The 20,761-nt window shown below is 42.2% G+C and overlaps 1 protein-coding gene across 1 annotated transcript in view; it reads left to right on the top strand.

Moving 5' to 3' along the window:
• Positions 1 to 20,761, top strand: part of PLCB1 (phospholipase C beta 1) — a 990,679-nt gene that overhangs the window by 884,075 nt on the left and 85,843 nt on the right. The window contains exons 28-30 of the mRNA XM_075339307.1: positions 2,002 to 2,078; positions 2,166 to 2,255; positions 6,403 to 6,460. Of these exons, the coding sequence (XP_075195422.1) occupies positions 2,002 to 2,078; positions 2,166 to 2,255; positions 6,403 to 6,460 (225 nt within the window). The remainder of the gene's footprint in view (positions 1 to 2,001; positions 2,079 to 2,165; positions 2,256 to 6,402; positions 6,461 to 20,761) is intronic.

Below are 20,761 nucleotides of genomic sequence, written 5' to 3'. Positions count from 1 at the left end.
TTAATCTGAGTATCTCACTGCATACTTTACTCAGATAGATAGCCATAACACATTGAGGAAAAGTGTTTGGTAGGATTTACCTCAGTTGCGGTTGAATACTGAGACAGACTGTCTTTGGTCGACTTGAGCCTCTTTGTAAAAGGCTTGAACTAAGAATCCTTAATAAGATTATTTTTTTTTGTTTTCCTGATTATATACAGTATATTTGAGTAAGGTTTCACTTCTCCTTTTACTTCATGGAGTTTCCCAGGCGATGGTAGGTCCTTTATAAAAAAAAGTCACTGATATATGGCGGTGGGCTTATATAATTGGATTAAAATGTTAAATAAGAATTTTAGGTTTTGTTTAACTTCACTAGATGAATTTGTACTTGAATATGCAGACCACGCTCCTTTTCTCCTAAGTTGGGTTGCATTATTTATGCCGTAGAAACCTCCATCAAACAAACCTGCTACATATTAGATTGACACTCCACTGCCCTAAAAAATAACTAGTGACTGCATTCCCACCATGTTAAGTGCTATAAAAGATGACATTTTTACTTTGGATACTAATAATGATAATAATTTCTTATAAAAACAAGCTTGAGATTTTTGGAGGCTTACGTATGACAAATCCTTACACTAAACATGCAAGCAGAGACCTGTGATTTGGCAGTGGTTGGTAGAACCCTCTGGGGACCCACCTTTTTGACTAGTCACTAGAGATGAGCGAACCCGAGGTTCAATGTTCATACCAAACAGACTTTACATAAAAAACAGAGTTTGGGTTCGGAGTTCGGGTGCTTTATGTATGCAAACGACTCAAGCGAACAATACTGTACTCAGGTATACTTGGTGCTCAGCCCAATGCGAGCTGCTTGCAGTGCTTGAACCACTCGCACAGGGGGTAACAACAGCGTGATCGGATGTAGTGTGCACCAAGAAAAAAAAATGGAAAAACCTCGCCCACCCTCCCCCGGAAGTGATCTGATTATGGCTGGGTGTATGTGGGTTGAGACCCGAACTGCCCAATCAGTGACTTCCATTGGGTTCAGGTCAAGTCCAGATCTAAACTCGAGCTTTATCTAAAGTCAGGCTGAACCCGCCAAACCCGAACTTCCATGGGTCTGCTCATCTCTACTAGTCAACCATATCGCTTGTTCTCCAGCCAGCTTTTAAAGTATATTGTTCCCTAAAATTGCAGAGCATTTCATAATCAACCTTATCTGGCTGGGATAATACATCCAATGGCTGATACAAGCTTCCTGTGGTTTGGACAGCAATGGATCAGCTATTAGATTCCCTTTAAATCTATGAAATATAATCTGGATTAATTCCATAGCAAAAATGCTTATAAAATTCAGATAGCTAGCACACAAATTAGCCAATTCATGTTGTGTGTACCCACCCTCCACGTCAAGGAATACCTTTGTTTGATGCACATGCATCCTTCAGTTCCATTCACTGTGGATAGCGAAGAATTTTTTTTGCGGGGGAAAAAACCTTCAAGCTCTACAGAACACAAGGCCATGATTGATGCAGTCGGAGCTCTAAATTCTAGTCTCTCCTATATAAGAAGTATTCATCCTCTGTGGAACATACTAGCTCATCTTAAAGGGTTAAACCTGGTGCTTATTGGTGTATATAGAATTTGCCAGCAATAAAGAAGCCAATTAACCAGTTTCATCCATACGGATGGAAGACTATGTGTAATGTTTAATTGTTTAACAAACAGATGTAGCGAGCATGAAGCGATCGCTCTGGGTGCTGTGCATTTAGCCCGGCACGCCACACCGGACTGCCTGGTTTACGAATGCGGACGCTTAAACACAAAGTGTTAGTAGCGCTTCTTAAACTTTCCAATGTTTCTTACATCTGCACAAAGATAAACCTGCGTTTGCTGAAATTGTGCTTCCCCAGGGAATAGTGTTATATCCCGAGGTCAGGGCCATTATTGTTGGTTAATTCTCCAATTTACCTCATTGTCTCCCTTATTGATATAAATGCTTTTCCATTACAGCTAATCCAGAAGCTGACAGATGTGGCTGAGGAGTGCCAGAACAACCAGCTGAAAAAGCTCAAGGAAACCTGCGAAAAGTACAATCATCTCTTATTGCCTGTAAAATTTCTTAGGTTGTGATATAGTTATGCGTCTTATCTACATCTTATTATTTATATTTCCAGGGAAAAGAAAGAGCTGAAGAAGAAGATGGACAAGAAGCGGCAAGAAAAGGTCACAGAAACCAAATCGAAAGATAAGAATCAGATGGAGGAGTAAGTGTGGGGCGCTACACAAGTTTTTGTATTTTCCTTGAGGAAATGATTTCACTATCTGAGCAAAGGTTTTTGGTATAGATAAATGTTGAAATAATAACATTATGATTTATTAAAGTATTCAGATCATATAGGATAAACTATTTGTGATCTCCAAAGTTCGCCTGCGTTAGATTGGTAGAGTTGGAAGGACCTCCATGGTCATCTGGCCAACCCCCTGCTCACAGCAGGATTCACTATATCATCCTACAAAGATGTCTGTCCAGTCTCTGAAGACTTCCATTGAAGGGCAACCTCTTGTGGCAACCTGTTCCACTTGTTTAACCACTTCACTGTCCTAAAGTTTTTCTAATATCTAATGTGTCTCCCCCTTTCAGTTTCATCCCATTGCTTCTAGTTTTTCCTTGCGCAAAAGAGAACAGTGTGGCAGCCCTTGAGATATCTGTAGACAGCTATAAAGTCTCCTCTCAGTCTTCTTTTTTGCAATCTAAACATTCCCAAATCCTATAACCGTTTCTTATAGGATATGGTTTGCAAACTGTGAACAAAGACGTTTGCAGCACCTTTGGTAAAGTCCTTTCACTGGAAGTGGGATGCAAGTCAGTCCAAGGGGATTCACCTGGCATAAAATATCCAAAAAAGAGAACAGCATCCCGGGGGTATTTTGCATAGATTTTATTCCATCAATAACGTATGCAAGGTTTCGCCCTTCAAATGGGCTAAAATCTATGGAAAATACCCCCGGAATGCTGTCCGCTTTTTTGGATGGTTTGCAGACCGGTCACCATTCTTGTTGCCATTTTCTTAACTTGCTCCAGTTTGTTGATATCTTTTTTTTTAATGTGGTGCCCACAACTGGACATCATTCTTGAAATATGACCTCTAGATCACCTGCAATAGGGCACCTGATCACAATCATATTATGGGTCCATACAAGCTTTTCTAATGAACCAACCATAAAAGGTTATAGGTCCAGATTGTAGCTTTATACATATAGAAACCAAATAAAGGAGTTATGCTCCACCGCATCACTTAAGGCCCTGTTACACGCAACGACATACAGTTAGGTCCAGAAATATTTGGACAGTGACACAATTTTCGCGAGTTGGGCTCTGCATGCCACCACATTGGATTTGAAATGAAATCTCTACAACAGAATTCAAGTGCAGATTGTAACGTTTAATTTGAAGGTTTGAACAAAAATATCTGATAGAAATTGTAGGAATTGTACACATTTCTTTACAAACACTCCACATTTTAGGAGGTCAAAAGTAATTGGACAAATAAACCAAACCCAAACAAAATATTTTTATTTTCAATATTTTGTTGCGAATCCTTTGGAGGCAATCACTGCCTTAAGTCTGGAACCCATGGACATCACCAAACGCTGGGTTTCCTCCTTCTTAATGCTTTGCCAGGCCTTTACAGCCGCAGCCTTCAGGTCTTGCTTGTTTGTGGGTCTTTCCGTCTTAAGTCTGGATTTGAGCAAGTGAAATGCATGCTCAATTGGGTTAAGATCTGGTGATTGACTTGGCCATTGCAGAAGGTTCCACTTTTTTGCACTCATGAACTCCTGGGTAGCTTTGGCTGTATGCTTGGGGTCATTGTCAATCTGTACTATGAAGCGCCGTCCGATCAACTTTGCGGCATTTGGCTAAATCTGGGCTGAAAGTATATCCCGGTACACTTCAGAATTCATCCGGCTACTCTTGTCTGCTGTTATGTCATCAATAAACACAAGTGACCCAGTGCCATTGAAAGCCATGCATGCCCATGCCATCACGTTGCCTCCACCATGTTTTACAGAGGATGTGGTGTGCCTTGGATCATGTGCCGTTCCCTTTCTTCTCCAAACTTTTTTCTTCCCATCATTCTGGTACAGGTTGATCTTTGTCTCATCTGTCCATAGAATACTTTTCCAGAACTGAGCTGGCTTCATGAGGTGATTTTCAGCAAATTTAACTCTGGCCTGTCTATTTTTGGAATTGATGAATGGTTTGCATCTAGATGTGAACCCTTTGTATTTACTTTCATGGAGTCTTCTCTTTACTGTTGACTTAGAGACAGATACACCTACTTCACTGAGAGTGTTCTGGACTTCAGTTGATGTTGTGAACGGGTTCTTCTTCACCAAAGAAAGTATGCGGCGATCATCCACCACTGTTGTCATCCGTGGACGCCCAGGCCTTTTTGAGTTCCCAAGCTCACCAGTCAATTCCTTTTTTCTCAGAATGTACCCGACTGTTGATTTTGCTACTCCAAGCATGTCTGCTATCTCTCTGATGGATTTTTTTCTTTTTTTTCAGCCTCAGGATGTTCTGCTTCACCTCAATTAAGAGTTCTTAGACCGCATGTTGTCTGGTCACAGCATCAGCTTCCAAATGCAAAACCACACACCTGTAATCAACCCCAGACCTTTTAACTACTTCATTGATTACAGGTTAATGAGGGAGACGCCTTCAGAGTTAATTGCAGCCCTTAGAGTCCCTTGTCCAATTTATTTTGGTCCCTTGAAAAAGAGGAGGCTATGCATTACAGAGCTATGATTCCTAAACCCTTTCTCCGATTTGGATGTGAAAACTCTCATATTGCAGCTGGGAGTGTGCACTTTCAGCCCATATTATATATAATTGTATTTCTGAACATGTTTTTGTAAACAGCTAAAATAACAAAACTTGTGTCACTGTCCAAATATTTCTGGACCTAACTGTAGCTTGTACTATTGTCCAGCAGCCCACGTTTTGTTGATTTTTCTGTTGATTTCACTATGGATTTCTCTGAACCCACGCTTTAAATTTGTATATACAGGGTAGACTTATTATTTCGGCTAATATTTAGACAGTGTAAAGACAGTCTGACAGTGCACAGGAATTATTAAAATATTGCTTTTGTTAGGAATTATTTAAAATTAATAATGGGATTTACTGATACAACAAGAGATACCAGCGCTCAGGGGCAGTGGACAAACAGTTAATACTGCAGAGTGAGATAGTCTATGGGCTGACAGTGTCTAAAGCATAATGTATGTATGGGCTCTAATCAGTTTTGGAGCTGCTAATAGTGTATACACTCCGCGTGAGAGTGGATAGAAGGGAAATCTAGTTACAGTAGACTATAGCGCTCACAAAGTGGTGTGATGAGGGTTAGTATAATTTTAAAGGATGGGGACAACTTACTTGGTATGAATGATGCGGATGACAGTAGATGCGAATCCTCATCTGATCAGCTTGGAACCTATACGGGGTCACCTCTCACCTTTACCCCGTGAAGCCTGCCCGCAGAACACCGCCAGTCCCTGCACCTACTGGGAAGAAGCTTCTGTATTTCTGCATCCAAGTCACTGACGCGGCACGCCACCTCAGCAGCGTTCCACGCTGATCAGATGAGGATTCGCATCTATTGTCATCCGCATCATTTATACTAAGTAAGTTGTCCCCATCCTTTAAAATTATACTAACCCTTATCACACCACTTTGTGAGCGCTATAGTCTACTGTAACCTAATAATGGGATTTGCCCAAGACTGGTAAACCCTACTGCGTGGATTTTTTTAATATTGCAGTATATTACTATTGTTCAACTTACTTATTGTTGCAGTAGTTAGTGGGGACAGCCACCTCAATCGTTAAAACCTAACACACAATCCCCTCCTACAAGTTTCGCTTAATCTTGCTTCATCAGGGGTAAACAGGTTTAAAACTATAAGATCTTGTGAGTGACAAATTTGACCCATTTTTAAACTGATTTGTCTAATCTTATACTACCTATAGTGTTGATTTTTTTGCCACAATTGTTCACACATTGTCACATTAAAGCCATACCTATTCTCACAAAGCCATTCTCACTTGTCAAGTAACAGAAAAAAATTTGAAACACATATGTAGTGTGCTGTAAAGCATGTACCCCATTTCTTTGGAACCAAATAGTCCAGTATTCTCTTCCACTAGTTATTTCTCATATAATTACTACATTGTTTTCATTTATATAGGAATTATTGAGATGCCACATTCAAATACATCTTTTTTTTTCTTCTATATTTTGCAAATAAGAATTATCGAGATAAAGAATTATCTTTCTTATAATATCCGGTCTATTGTAATTATATTTTAAATTTGAATATCTTCAATCATATTTGTGTATTTCCATAGGGAGAAGACAGAGATGATCAGATCCTATATCCAGGAAGTCGTGCAATACATTAAAAGGGTACGGTATCTGACTTCATTGCATTTATATGTAATATCCATGTGATACTCCATGATAAATATGCGGTTACTGATCCAATGCAGATAGACATAATGTTTTTCTGTTTTAATTACGACAGCTACATTTCAGCCGGATAATTACTCTAATACATCAGGTAGTGGTAAAGTAATAGAGGTCGCCGGAGAAAAATAATGGAATAAAAATCTAATATAAGACAATAAGGAGGAAATGTGTCTGGAGAAACCCAAGGATGAAATATCTTGCTTATTGTTCAATATTAAGATATAAAGACAATGTGACTGGATTCATTTAATTTTCCATTGCTTTATATCCAACCTAAGAGGAAGCTAGAGTAGGTACTAACATCTATCTATCCAGGGGTGTGAATAGAAATGATGGGGCCCCATAGCAGAATTTATCATTGGGTCCCTCCCTACCCTTTCCCCCCCCCAAAAAAAAAAAACAAAAGTTAATACAGAATTTGTCTGGGTCACATTAGAAGACATCTCACAACTTTTCATCCCTTACAAAGTAGTTTTCCATTAAGTGCCCTACGGATACTGTGATACCCCACGATGAATTTCTCCACAGTACCCTCCAGTATGATGATCATACTGTAAAAAAAGCCGCATAGGGTCCCTATTATTTTGATACACAGCCAAGATAAGCACATTGCTGGGGGCTGCAGCCTGTAGCCGTCTACTTTATCTGCCCTGGGTATTCTAATATGGGGGGACTCTACGACATTTTTTTAAATTTATTTTTACACCACTATAGGGACATAGGCAGCATGTGTGATTCCAACCAATCACAGATGCTGTCACACAGGGTGGGGGCATGGTCTGACTGCAACCAAGCAGAGGTCGCAACTGACGGTGAGTGGGGGAAGCAGTGCATAGGTATGAGAGTTAATGATCGGATCCGATAGCAGTGTGACAGACTCGGTAAGTATAACTCTACTCCTCTAATCCCCCTAGCCCTTCTACCTCCATTTTACAGCACAATGTTCGGGTCAACATAGACTTATATGGGTTCGGCATTTGGGCAGATGATTGGGTTCAAGTCCGGTCTGAAACTGGACTTTTTTTTTAAAGTTTGGCCAAACCTACTGAACCCAAACATTTGTGGGTTTACCCATCTCTACTTAGGTGCACATCCAGTATCCATTGAAAAACACAGATGACCATTAATATCAAAAAGTTCAATGGTTATCATGTAATGTTTGGTTTTATCTCTACAAGGAGACCACTGATAATATCGTCCCATGTGATAGAGATCTAAAATACAGCGCTATCACTATGGACATAGAGGCCTTTATCTGGAGAATATTTTGCAGGTTTTGGGCAATATTCTCAAATTCTGTCATATACTGTTTGATGGGAAGAATAGTGAAAAGTGCAGCTTTGGTCTTACTGGCATTAAGGAATAACGTTTGGAACTCCATTCTATGTCTGAACTGGGTGCAAAAAACCTAAAAAACATCACTATGGGGAGATAAGGTATGCACACCAGTGACTATGGAAGGGGAATACATGGAATAGCAGAAACTGCTGTGTGAATACTGACATGAAAAATTCAATAGCTATTTGTTAGAATGAAATGTGAAAAATGGAACCTGCATTACTGCCATGAATATATGAATAAAGAGAAATTTAGCTACTGAATTGATCAATGCAGAAGAGCCCCAACACTACGCCAAAGTATTTCTCTACGTTGGGGTCCCTAGCTTGTGTGTGTCCTCTCATGCAGTTAAAAAACTTACCGTGTATGGGACGCTGAGACCCAGGCTATATATGCGTATAATGTGGATTGGCAATAGGTGTGTATGGGGAGGGTTCACAAACGAAAAACTACTAACATTAAGGAATAACGTTTGGAACTCCATTCTATGTCTGAACTGGATGCAAAAAACCTAAAAAACATCACTATGGGGAGATAAGGTATGCACACCAGTGACTATGGAAGGGGAATACATGGAATAGCAGAAACTGCTGTGTGAATACTGACATGAAAAATTCAATAGCTATTTGTTAGAATGAAATGTGAAAAATGGAACCTGCATTACTGCCATGAATATATGAATAAAGAGAAATTTAGCTACTGAATTGATCAATGCAGAAGAGCCCCAACACTACGCCAAAGTATTTCTCTACGTTGGGGTCCCTAGCTTGTGTGTGTCCTCTCATGCAGTTAAAAAACTTACCGTGTATGGGACGCTGAGACCCAGGCTATATATGCGTATAATGTGGATTGGCAATAGGTGTGTATGGGGAGGGTTCACAAACGAAAAACTACTAACATTAAGGAATAACGTTTGGAACTCCATTCTATGTCTGAACTGGGTGCAAAAAACCTAAAAAACATCACTATGGGGAGATAAGGTATGCACACCAGTGACTATGGAAGGGGAATACATGGAATAGCAGAAACTGCTGTGTGAATACTGACATGAAAAATTCAATAGCTATTTGTTAGAATGAAATGTGAAAAATGGAACCTGCATTACTGCCATGAATATATGAATAAAGAGAAATTTAGCTACTGAATTGATCAATGCAGAAGAGCCCCAACACTACGCCAAAGTATTTCTCTACGTTGGGGTCCCTAGCTTGTGTGTGTCCTCTCATGCAGTTAAAAAACTTACCGTGTATGGGACGCTGAGACCCAGGCTATATATGCGTATAATGTGGATTGGCAATAGGTGTGTATGGGGAGGGTTCACAAACGAAAAACTACTAACATTAAGGAATAACGTTTGGAACTCCATTCTATGTCTGAACTGGGTGCAAAAAACCTAAAAAACATCACTATGGGGAGATAAGGTATGCACACCAGTGACTATGGAAGGGGAATACATGGAATAGCAGAAACTGCTGTGTGAATACTGACATGAAAAATTCAATAGCTATTTGTTAGAATGAAATGTGAAAAATGGAACCTGCATTACTGCCATGAATATATGAATAAAGAGAAATTTAGCTACTGAATTGATCAATGCAGAAGAGCCCCAACACTACGCCAAAGTATTTCTCTACGTTGGGGTCCCTAGCTTGTGTGTGTCCTCTCATGCAGTTAAAAAACTTACCGTGTATGGGACGCTGAGACCCAGGCTATATATGCGTATAATGTGGATTGGCAATAGGTGTGTATGGGGAGGGTTCACAAACGAAAAACTACTAACATTAAGGAATAACGTTTGGAACTCCATTCTATGTCTGAACTGGGTGCAAAAAACCTAAAAAACATCACTATGGGGAGATAAGGTATGCACACCAGTGACTATGGAAGGGGAATACATGGAATAGCAGAAACTGCTGTGTGAATACTGACATGAAAAATTCAATAGCTATTTGTTAGAATGAAATGTGAAAAATGGAACCTGCATTACTGCCATGAATATATGAATAAAGAGAAATTTAGCTACTGAATTGATCAATGCAGAAGAGCCCCAACACTACGCCAAAGTATTTCTCTACGTTGGGGTCCCTAGCTTGTGTGTGTCCTCTCATGCAGTTAAAAAACTTACCGTGTATGGGACGCTGAGACCCAGGCTATATATGCGTATAATGTGGATTGGCAATAGGTGTGTATGGGGAGGGTTCACAAACGAAAAACTACTAACATTAAGGAATAACGTTTGGAACTCCATTCTATGTCTGAACTGGGTGCAAAAAACCTAAAAAACATCACTATGGGGAGATAAGGTATGCACACCAGTGACTATGGAAGGGGAATACATGGAATAGCAGAAACTGCTGTGTGAATACTGACATGAAAAATTCAATAGCTATTTGTTAGAATGAAATGTGAAAAATGGAACCTGCATTACTGCCATGAATATATGAATAAAGAGAAATTTAGCTACTGAATTGATCAATGCAGAAGAGCCCCAACACTACGCCAAAGTATTTCTCTACGTTGGGGTCCCTAGCTTGTGTGTGTCCTCTCATGCAGTTAAAAAACTTACCGTGTATGGGACGCTGAGACCCAGGCTATATATGCGTATAATGTGGATTGGCAATAGGTGTGTATGGGGAGGGTTCACAAACGAAAAACTACTAACATTAAGGAATAACGTTTGGAACTCCATTCTATGTCTGAACTGGGTGCAAAAACTGACTTTTTGCACCCAGTTCAGACATAGAATGGAGTTCCAAACGTTATTCCTTAATGTTAGTAGTTTTTCGTTTGTGAACCCTCCCCATACACACCTATTGCCAATCCACATTATACGCATATATAGCCTGGGTCTCAGCGTCCCATACACGGTAAGTTTTTTAACTGCATGAGAGGACACACACAAGCTAGGGACCCCAACGTAGAGAAATACTTTGGCGTAGTGTTGGGGCTCTTCTGCATTGATCAATTCAGTAGCTAAATTTCTCTTTATTCATATATTCATGGCAGTAATGCAGGTTCCATTTTTCACATTTCATTCTAACAAATAGCTATTGAATTTTTCATGTCAGTATTCACACAGCAGTTTCTGCTATTCCATGTATTCCCCTTCCATAGTCACTGGTGTGCATACCTTATCTCCCCATAGTGATGTTTTTTAGGTTTTTTGCACCCAGTTCAGACATAGAATGGAGTTCCAAACGTTATTCCTTAATGTTAGTAGTTTTTCGTTTGTGAACCCTCCCCATACACACCTATTGCCAATCCACATTATACGCATATATAGCCTGGGTCTCAGCGTCCCATACACGGTAAGTTTTTTAACTGCATGAGAGGACACACACAAGCTAGGGACCCCAACGTAGAGAAATACTTTGGCGTAGTGTTGGGGCTCTTCTGCCTTGATCAATTCAGTAGCTAAATTTCTCTTTATTCATATATTCATGGCAGTAATGCAGGTTCCATTTTTCACATTTCATTCTAACAAATAGCTATTGAATTTTTCATGTCAGTATTCACACAGCAGTTTCTGCTATTCCATGTATTCCCCTTCCATAGTCACTGGTGTGCATACCTTATCTCCCCATAGTGATGTTTTTTAGGTTTTTTGCACCCAGTTCAGACATAGAATGGAGTTCCAAACGTTATTCCTTAATGTTAGTAGTTTTTCGTTTGTGAACCCTCCCCATACACACCTATTGCCAATCCACATTATACGCATATATAGCCTGGGTCTCAGCGTCCCATACACGGTAAGTTTTTTAACTGCATGAGAGGACACACACAAGCTAGGGACCCCAACGTAGAGAAATACTTTGGCGTAGTGTTGGGGCTCTTCTGCATTGATCAATTCAGTAGCTAAATTTCTCTTTATTCATATATTCATGGCAGTAATGCAGGTTCCATTTTTCACATTTCATTCTAACAAATAGCTATTGAATTTTTCATGTCAGTATTCACACAGCAGTTTCTGCTATTCCATGTATTCCCCTTCCATAGTCACTGGTGTGCATACCTTATCTCCCCATAGTGATGTTTTTTAGGTTTTTTGCACCCAGTTCAGACATAGAATGGAGTTCCAAACGTTATTCCTTAATGTTAGTAGTTTTTCGTTTGTGAACCCTCCCCATACACACCTATTGCCAATCCACATTATACGCATATATAGCCTGGGTCTCAGCGTCCCATACACGGTAAGTTTTTTAACTGCATGAGAGGACACACACAAGCTAGGGACCCCAACGTAGAGAAATACTTTGGCGTAGTGTTGGGGCTCTTCTGCATTGATCAATTCAGTAGCTAAATTTCTCTTTATTCATATATTCATGGCAGTAATGCAGGTTCCATTTTTCACATTTCATTCTAACAAATAGCTATTGAATTTTTCATGTCAGTATTCACACAGCAGTTTCTGCTATTCCATGTATTCCCCTTCCATAGTCACTGGTGTGCATACCTTATCTCCCCATAGTGATGTTTTTTAGGTTTTTTGCACCCAGTTCAGACATAGAATGGAGTTCCAAACGTTATTCCTTAATGTTAGTAGTTTTTCGTTTGTGAACCCTCCCCATACACACCTATTGCCAATCCACATTATACGCATATATAGCCTGGGTCTCAGCGTCCCATACACGGTAAGTTTTTTAACTGCATGAGAGGACACACACAAGCTAGGGACCCCAACGTAGAGAAACACTTTGGCGTAGTGTTGGGGCTCTTCTGCATTGATCAATTCAGTAGCTAAATTTCTCTTTATTCATATATTCATGGCAGTAATGCAGGTTCCATTTTTCACATTTCATTCTAACAAATAGCTATTGAATTTTTCATGTCAGTATTCACACAGCAGTTTCTGCTATTCCATGTATTCCCCTTCCATAGTCACTGGTGTGCATACCTTATCTCCCCATATTGGTCTTACTGGCAAACTGATGAATACCTTTCCAAAACTTACCTTTCTTAGCACATGACCTGACCCTATCTGCCAGGTGCTGGCGATCTTCTTGAAGGAGTGTGCAGTAATCACAGGCACCCAGCTACCTTGACTAACAGTTTTCTGCTGGAGAATCTAAGTGTTTGGCTGACAAAACAATGAGAAGAGCCTGTTACCGGGCTAATTACAAGATGGGTTAAGTGGCTCATCAGAAGTCTCAAGCCTTTCTTTTTTTGTTACTTTGCACTGACTTGTACTCTTGTACTTGTACTTAGCTCTTGTACTCTACGTGCTCCCTGGACTGTGTTTCTAGTGTTCTGACTGGCCTGTTACTTAAACATTTTTCTGAATTAATCCCTGAATGCCCATTCGAGATTGACCTCTAACTATTATTATATTTGGCATGTGTAATCTTGAATTCAGGTTTTGGTGTCTCTGATCTTCCCATTGGTACTGATTGTGTCCTAGATGGGATTCTCTTATTCTGACCCTTGCTTGATGGTTATTTTGTCAGCTCATTATACCGGTCAGTGACTACAATAAAGAGAAAAGCTGAAGGACCTTGAAGTTAAGACTGGATCCCTATAAGTGGGTTAAAGGGCTAAGTCTGGTTGGGAAATCACACTAAGAGCTGATATTTCATTACAACACTACAATCGAATATGATGGACCCCATTATAAATCAATAGGATCCAAATGTGTTGGCCATGCAATGGATCTGTCATCATATCAAATATATATTATATTTTTTTTCTATGGATCTGAGTAGCATCTGAGACTCTGGATATATAAGACTGCATAAATCTTGACAACTGTATTTGCCAATGACTCTCACGCTATATTTTGTAAAAACAATTGTTCAATCCAGCACCTGGCAGCGCTATAGTGGAGCAACAGGCGATTGGTAGGTGAGAATATATATTGAAACCAGAAATTTACATACACTATCTAAAAAGACACATATGCAGGTTTTTCTCACTATCTGACATGAAATCAGAATAAACCTTTAATTATACCAAGAGTACTATGCCTTATGGTATGCAATGGAATATGGAACAGCCCACATGATGACGTCATGTCTTTGGAAGCTTCTGATAGGTTTATTGGCAACATCTGAGTTAATTAGAGACACACCTGTGGATGTATTTTAATACACACCTGAAACACATTGTTTCTTTGTGTAGTAACATGGAAAAGTCAATAGAAATCAGCCAAGGTCTCAGGAAGAGAATTGTGAACTTGCACAAGTCTGGTTCATCCTTGTGTGCAATTTTCAGATACCTGAAGGTGCCTCATTCATCTGTACACACAGTTATACACAAGAACAAACGAAATGTGAATGTCCACCCATCATACCACTCAGGAAGTAGATGGATTCTGTGTGTCAGAGATGAACAAGCTTTGGTCAGACATGTGCATATCAACCCAAGAACAAACGCAAAAGACCATTTGAAGATGCTGGTGGAAGCTGGTAAGATTGTGTCATTATCCGCAGTGAAACGAGTATTGTATCAACATGGGCCACTCTGCCAGGAAGAAGCCATTACTCTAAAAGAAACATAAAAAAGCCAGATTAATATTTGCAAATGCACACAGGAACAAAGGCCTTAATTGGAGACATGTCCTGTGGTCTGTTTGGTCATAATGACCATCGTTACATTTGGAGGAAAAAGGGAGAAGCTTTGAAGCCCAAGAACACCATCCCAACTGTGAAACATGGGGGTGGCATCATGTTGTGGGGCTGTTTTGCGGCAGAAGAGACTGGTGCACTTCACAATAGATGGCATCATGAGGAAAGAAGATTATGTGGCAATACTGAAACAACATCAGCCAGGAACTTAAAGCTTGGGCGGAAATGTGTCTTCCAAATGGACAATGACCCAAACTGGTTATAAAGTGGCTTAAGGATGAAAAAGTCAATATTTTGGAGTGGCCATCAGAAAGCCCTGATCTCAGTCCAATTGAAAATTTATGGACAAAGCTGAAAGGCCAGTGCGAGCAAGGTGCCCTCCAAACATGACTCAGTTACACCAGTTCTGTCAGGAGGAATGGGCCCAAATTCCTACCAACTATTGTGAGAAGCTTGTGGAAGGATATCCAAAACATTCAACCTAAAGGTGGCTTTACACGCTACGAGATCGCTAAAGCTAAAGCGATCTCGTTGGGGTCACGGATTTTGTGACGCACATCCAGCCGTTTTGCGATGTCGTTGCGTGTGACACCTATTAGCAATTTTGAATCGTTGCAAAAATGTTCAAAATCGCTAATCGGTGACATGCCCCCCTCTTCCCAATTATCGTTGCTGCTGCAGTAACGATTTTGTTCCTCATTTCTGCGGCAGCACACATCGCTACGTGTGACACCGCAGGAACGAGGAATCTCTCCTTACCTGCGTCACGCCCGCAATGAGGAAGGAAGGAGGTGGGCGGGATGTTCGTCCCGCTCATTTCCATCCCTCCGCTTTGATTGGGTGGCCGCTTAGTGACGTCGCTGTGACGTCGTGGTGACGCCAAACGCATCTTCCCCTTGAGGGAGGGATTGTTCGGCGGTCACAGAAACGTCGCAGAGCAGGTATGTGCGTGTGACGTTGCCATAGCGATAATGTTCGCTACGGCAGCGATCACCACATATCATTACAACGACGGGGGCAGGTACTATCGCGCTTGACATCGCTAGCGATGTCGCAGAGTGTAAAGCGGCCTTTAGTCATACAGTTTAAGGGCAATGGTGCCAAATACTAATGAAATGTATGTAAACTTCTGACTTTGCAGAAAGTAATTAAGATGCCTTAAAACATTCTCTTTCTCATTATTCTGGCATTTGGCAAATATAAATAATTTTGATTCCTAATTGACCAAAAAAGGGAAAGGTTTATTCTGATTTCATGTCAGATAGTGAGAAAAACATGCAGATGTGTCTTTTTAGATAGTGTATGTAAACTTCTGTTTTTTACCTGTGTGTATATATAGTGTGTGTGTGTGTGTGTGTGTGTGTGTGTACAGTACAGACCAAAAGTTTGGACACACCTTCTCATTCAAAGAGTTTTCTTTATTTTCATGACTCTGAAAATTGTAGATTCACATTGAAGGCATCAGATCTATGCCTTAACACATGTGGAATGAAGTACTTAACAAAAAACTGTGAACCAACTGAAAAATGTCTTATATTCTAGGTTCTTCAAAGTAGCCACCTTTTGCTTTTCTTACTGCTTTACACACTCTTGGCATTCTCTTGATGAGCTTCAAGAGGTAGTCACTGGAAATGGTTTTCACTTCACAGGTGTGCCCTGTCAGGTTTAATAAGAGGTATTTCTTGCCTTATAAATGGGGTTGGAACCATCAGCTGTGTTGTGCAGAAGTCTGGTGGATACACAGCTGATAGTCCTACTGAATAGACTGTTAGCTGCTTTTTTCTTGCCATAATACAAATTCTAAGTAAAGAAAAACGAGTGGCCATCATTACTTTAAGAAATGAAGGTCAGTCAGTCCAAAAAACTGGGAAAACTTTGAAAGTGTCCCCAAGTGCAGTGGCAAAAACCATCAAACGCTACAAAGATACTGGCTCACATGAGGACCGCCCCAGGAAAGGAAGACCAAGAGTCACCTTTGCTGCGGAGGATAAGTTTATCCGAGTCACCAGCCTCAGAAATCACAGGTAAACAGCAGCTCAGATTAGAGGCCAGGTCAATGCCACACTGTTATGGGGGGACTGGCAGATCAGGATAAGGTGGTAAATATCCCAATCGCATGTCGGGGCCCACCATGCTCCAGATGACAAAGGAGCTGCTGGCAACCCGAAGGTTAGGCGGAGAATACAGAGCTGGGTGGCTCTGAGATAACCTAGGAAACCTCGGAACCTGTCACGTGTGTAGGGACACGTCAGACCGGACGACAACCCAATTAGCGTTTCGGTGCACCTGGCGCTACACCGACCACATGTGCAGGGAACACATCAGGCCGAGTGGTGACCAGGTCACGTTGACCGGAAGACCGCCACGAAAGCACCCTGACAGCCACGTGTGTAGGACACGTCAGGCCGAACGGTCCTCCGATTAGCGTTTCTGGTCACCTCTCGACTGGCCGTGTGTGTGAAGGACACGTCAGGCCAGGTGGTCACACAAGTAGCATGTGACTGGGAAACCGATACGAGGGGAACAGGGTACACACACCCAGCCCAGGAACGCCTTGTTAACATCACAGGGGTCCTAGGGTACACTGTCCGTGTGCGTAGGGGGCACAGCCGGACAGTAGGCGCAGCAGCCGCAGCCCATTTAGCGCCACTGGGCTGCTGCAGCAAGACTGGAACGGCAGGAGGGAAGCACGGCGCATGACCCTGATGTGCCAAGCCATGAATCTTGGCGTGACAGGCACCATTCGCCTAACCCTCCCTACCGCTCCCAAACAAAGGCTTATGCCGCAATGGGCTCTATACATGGAGGTGTGCTCAGAACAACCATATGAGAAGACTGCGCACCTCCATGTTGTCTCCAGCCCCTTTTATAACCTGGGTCCGCCCCAAACCCAGGGTGGACCACAATGGCATATCAAGGGTCCAATAGCGGAGTGCCATGTCATCAGCGAAATCACCAGCGGCCTATCCGGAACCGCCACGTCACTGATGACTTTATGGCTGCCACGTCTTAAACACCTGACCAGTTATCGTCTGACGACCAATGGTGAGGTGCCATGTCATTAGGGGCGGGCCTCCACGAGCCAGTCCGGAGTGGCCACATCATCAGGACACCTGATATGTGTTGGCCTATCAGAGCCTGCCACCTCATGGACATGCCCAGTGAGGTCCTTACCGGACCTAGCTTCTGATTCACTAAGTGCCTGAGCATGCTCAGTAGCCTGAACAACTGTCTCAGAAAACAGACTATCAGCTTCTGCATGCTCTGTAGGCACAACACAGGACTTAAGCCTGCTTTACACGTTGCAATTTCGCATACGATATCGTATGCGATTTGCAACGCCTCCATCGTATGTGTGGCACGTTCAATTTGTTGAACGTGCCGTACAAACGATTAACACCCGTCACACATACTTAGCCGTCCATACGACATTGATGTGGGCGGCGAACGTCCACTTCCTGGAGTGGGAGGGACGTTCGGAGTCACATCGACGTCACGTGGCAGCCGGCCAATAGAAGCAGAGGGGCGGAGATGAGCGGGATGTAAACATCCCGCCCACCTCTTTCCTTCCACATTGCCGGCTGGAGCCGCGGCAGGCAGGTAAGATCTGTTCAATGTTCCCGGGGTGTCACACACTGCGATGTGTGCTGCCTCGGGAACATTGAACAACCTGACATGCAATTCGTCAGGATTCAACGACGTGTATTCGATGATCGTTTTAACGTTCAATCGCAATCGCACGTACCTGTCACACACTACAATGCACCTTACGATGCCGGATGTGCGTCACTTACGACGTAACCCCGCCGACACATCGTAAGATATATTGTAGCGTGTAAAGCGGGCTTTAGACACAGCACGATATCCAAGTACCTGTGCAAAGAGGCTTTTCGCACTAAGTGTAGGAGCATGCTCAGTAGCCTAAACCGGGAACTTGGCCTCAGAAATGGCACTATCAGGCTGAGCATGCTCACTAGGCGAAATACTGGACTTAGGGGCACTTTGCACACTACGACATCGCAGGTGCGATGTCGGAGGGGTCATGTCGAAAGTGACGCACTTCCGGCGTCGCACTCGACATCGTAGTGAGTAAATCCTAGATCATACGATTAACGAGCGCAAAATCGTCGTAATCGTATCATCGGTGTAGTGTCTGGGAATTCCATAATTACGCGACTGCGACAGGTACGATGTTGTTCCTCGTTCCTGCGGCAGCACACGTCGCTGTGTGTGAAGCCGCAGGAGCGAGGAACATCTCCTACCTGCGTCCTGCGGCTCACGCCGGCTATGCGTAATGACAAAGGTGGGCGGGAAGTTTAGGTCTCGCTCATCTCCACCCCTCCTCTTCTATTGGCCACCTGCCGTGTGATGTCGCTATGACGCCGCACGACCCGCCCCCTTAATAAGGAGGCGGGTCGCCGGCCAGATCGACGTCGCAAGGCAGGTGAGTCCATGTGAAGCTGCCGTAGCGATAATGTTCGCTACGGCTGCTATCACAAGATATCGCTGCTGCGACGGGGGCGGGGACTATCGTGCTCGGCCTCGCAAGCATCGGCTTGCGATGTCGTTGTGTGCAAAGTGCCCCTTAGGCTCTGGCTGGGGTAAATCGGCGCGCGCATGCGCACTAGCCGCCTCTCTACACTTAGACGTGGAGGAGGAAGCAGCCAGCTGAACGACCCGAGGCACAGCCAAAAACGGAAGCCAGCGCCTGGGAGCGACAGGAACTGCAGCAGGCTGCTTGCGGCTATGGCGGCACCGATTCATAACACAGAAGTTCTAGCAGCAGACACATCTCTAGAACAACTGTTAAAAGGAGACTTTGTGCAGCAGGCTTTCATGGTAAAATAGCTGCTAGGAAACCACTGCTAAGGACAGGCAACAAGCAGAAGAGAAGGACAGGCAACAAGCAGAAGAGACTTGCTTGGTCTAAAGAACACAAGGAATGGACATTAGACCAGTGGAAATCTGTGCTTTGGTCTGATGAGTCAAAATTTGAGATCTTTGGATCCAACCACTGTGTCTTTGTGCGATGTAGAAAAGGTGAACGGATAGACTCTACATGGCTGGTTCCCACCGTGAAGCATGGAGGAGGAGGTGTGATGGTGTGGGGGTGCTTTGCTGGTGACACTATTGGGGATTTATTCAAAATTGAAGGCCTACTGAACCAGCATGGCTACCACAGCATCTTGCAGCGGCATGCTATTCCATCCGATTTGCGTTTTAGTTAGACCATCATTTATTTTTTAACAGGACAATGACCCCAAACACACCACCAGGCTGTGTAAGGGCTATTTGACTAAGAAGGAGAGTGATGGGGTGCTACGCCAGATGACCTGGCCTCCACAGTCACCAGACCTGAACCCAATCGAGATGGTTTGGGGTAAGCTGGACCGCAGAGTGAAGGCAAAAGGGTCAACAAGTGCTAAGCATCTCTGGGAACTCCTTCAAGACTGTTGGAAAACCATTTCCGGTGACTGCCTCTCGAAGCTCATCAAGAGAATGCCAAGAGTGTGCAAAGCAGTAATCAAAGCAAAAGGTGGCTACTTTGAAGAACTTAGAATATAAGACATATTTTCAGTTGTTTCACACTTTTTTGTTAAGTATTTAATTCCATATGTCTTAATTCATAGTTTTGATGCCTTCAATGTGACTCTACAATTCTCAGAGTCACGAGAATAAAGAAAACTCTTTGAATGTGTGTCAAATTCTTGGTCTGTACTCTAATATATATATATATATATATATATATATATATATATATATATATATAGATATTTAAAATATTTTTTTGCCCTGTTTTAGCAAATAAAGGAATGGATGAATCATTCTTTAACATCAAACTAAATACAGTCATGGCAGTAATTTAAGAAAAAATATTGCCATTGTGAATAGAAATATATTGATTAACCAATAGTACCAACATATGCCAACAATACAGTCTCCTTAGATGTATATTTGTGCCATGAAGATATCAATATCAGACATTAGCCGAACCAGCTTGAAGCTTCAAATATAGCACACCCCTCCTACTGTGAAGGCCCGTGAGTCATTTAGTGTGTGGTATTAGCATTTTTTAATTATACAATTTGATAAGTGGATAACGTACTTGAAGCCAATTTTTATTTCTTAGCATTTTAATTATCCAAAATTATTCTAATGAATATTTGCATAGAGCGCCTGGAAATGTTTTCTCAAATCTTGGCTGCAATTTAAAGCATATCACCAAGTAAATCCAGGAAGGTATGCTAATAAGTTGGCTTAAAACCACCAACAATGGGGATGTGGAATTTACAAGTAGAGGCCAGTGGTGATATAGAAGGTGCTTTCACATCCACAAATG

This window comes from Anomaloglossus baeobatrachus, chromosome 3 (genome assembly GCF_048569485.1).
Source record: "Anomaloglossus baeobatrachus isolate aAnoBae1 chromosome 3, aAnoBae1.hap1, whole genome shotgun sequence".
NCBI classification, from domain to species: Eukaryota; Metazoa; Chordata; class Amphibia; order Anura; family Aromobatidae; genus Anomaloglossus; species Anomaloglossus baeobatrachus.
This window is presented reverse-complemented; position numbering and strand designations above follow the sequence as displayed.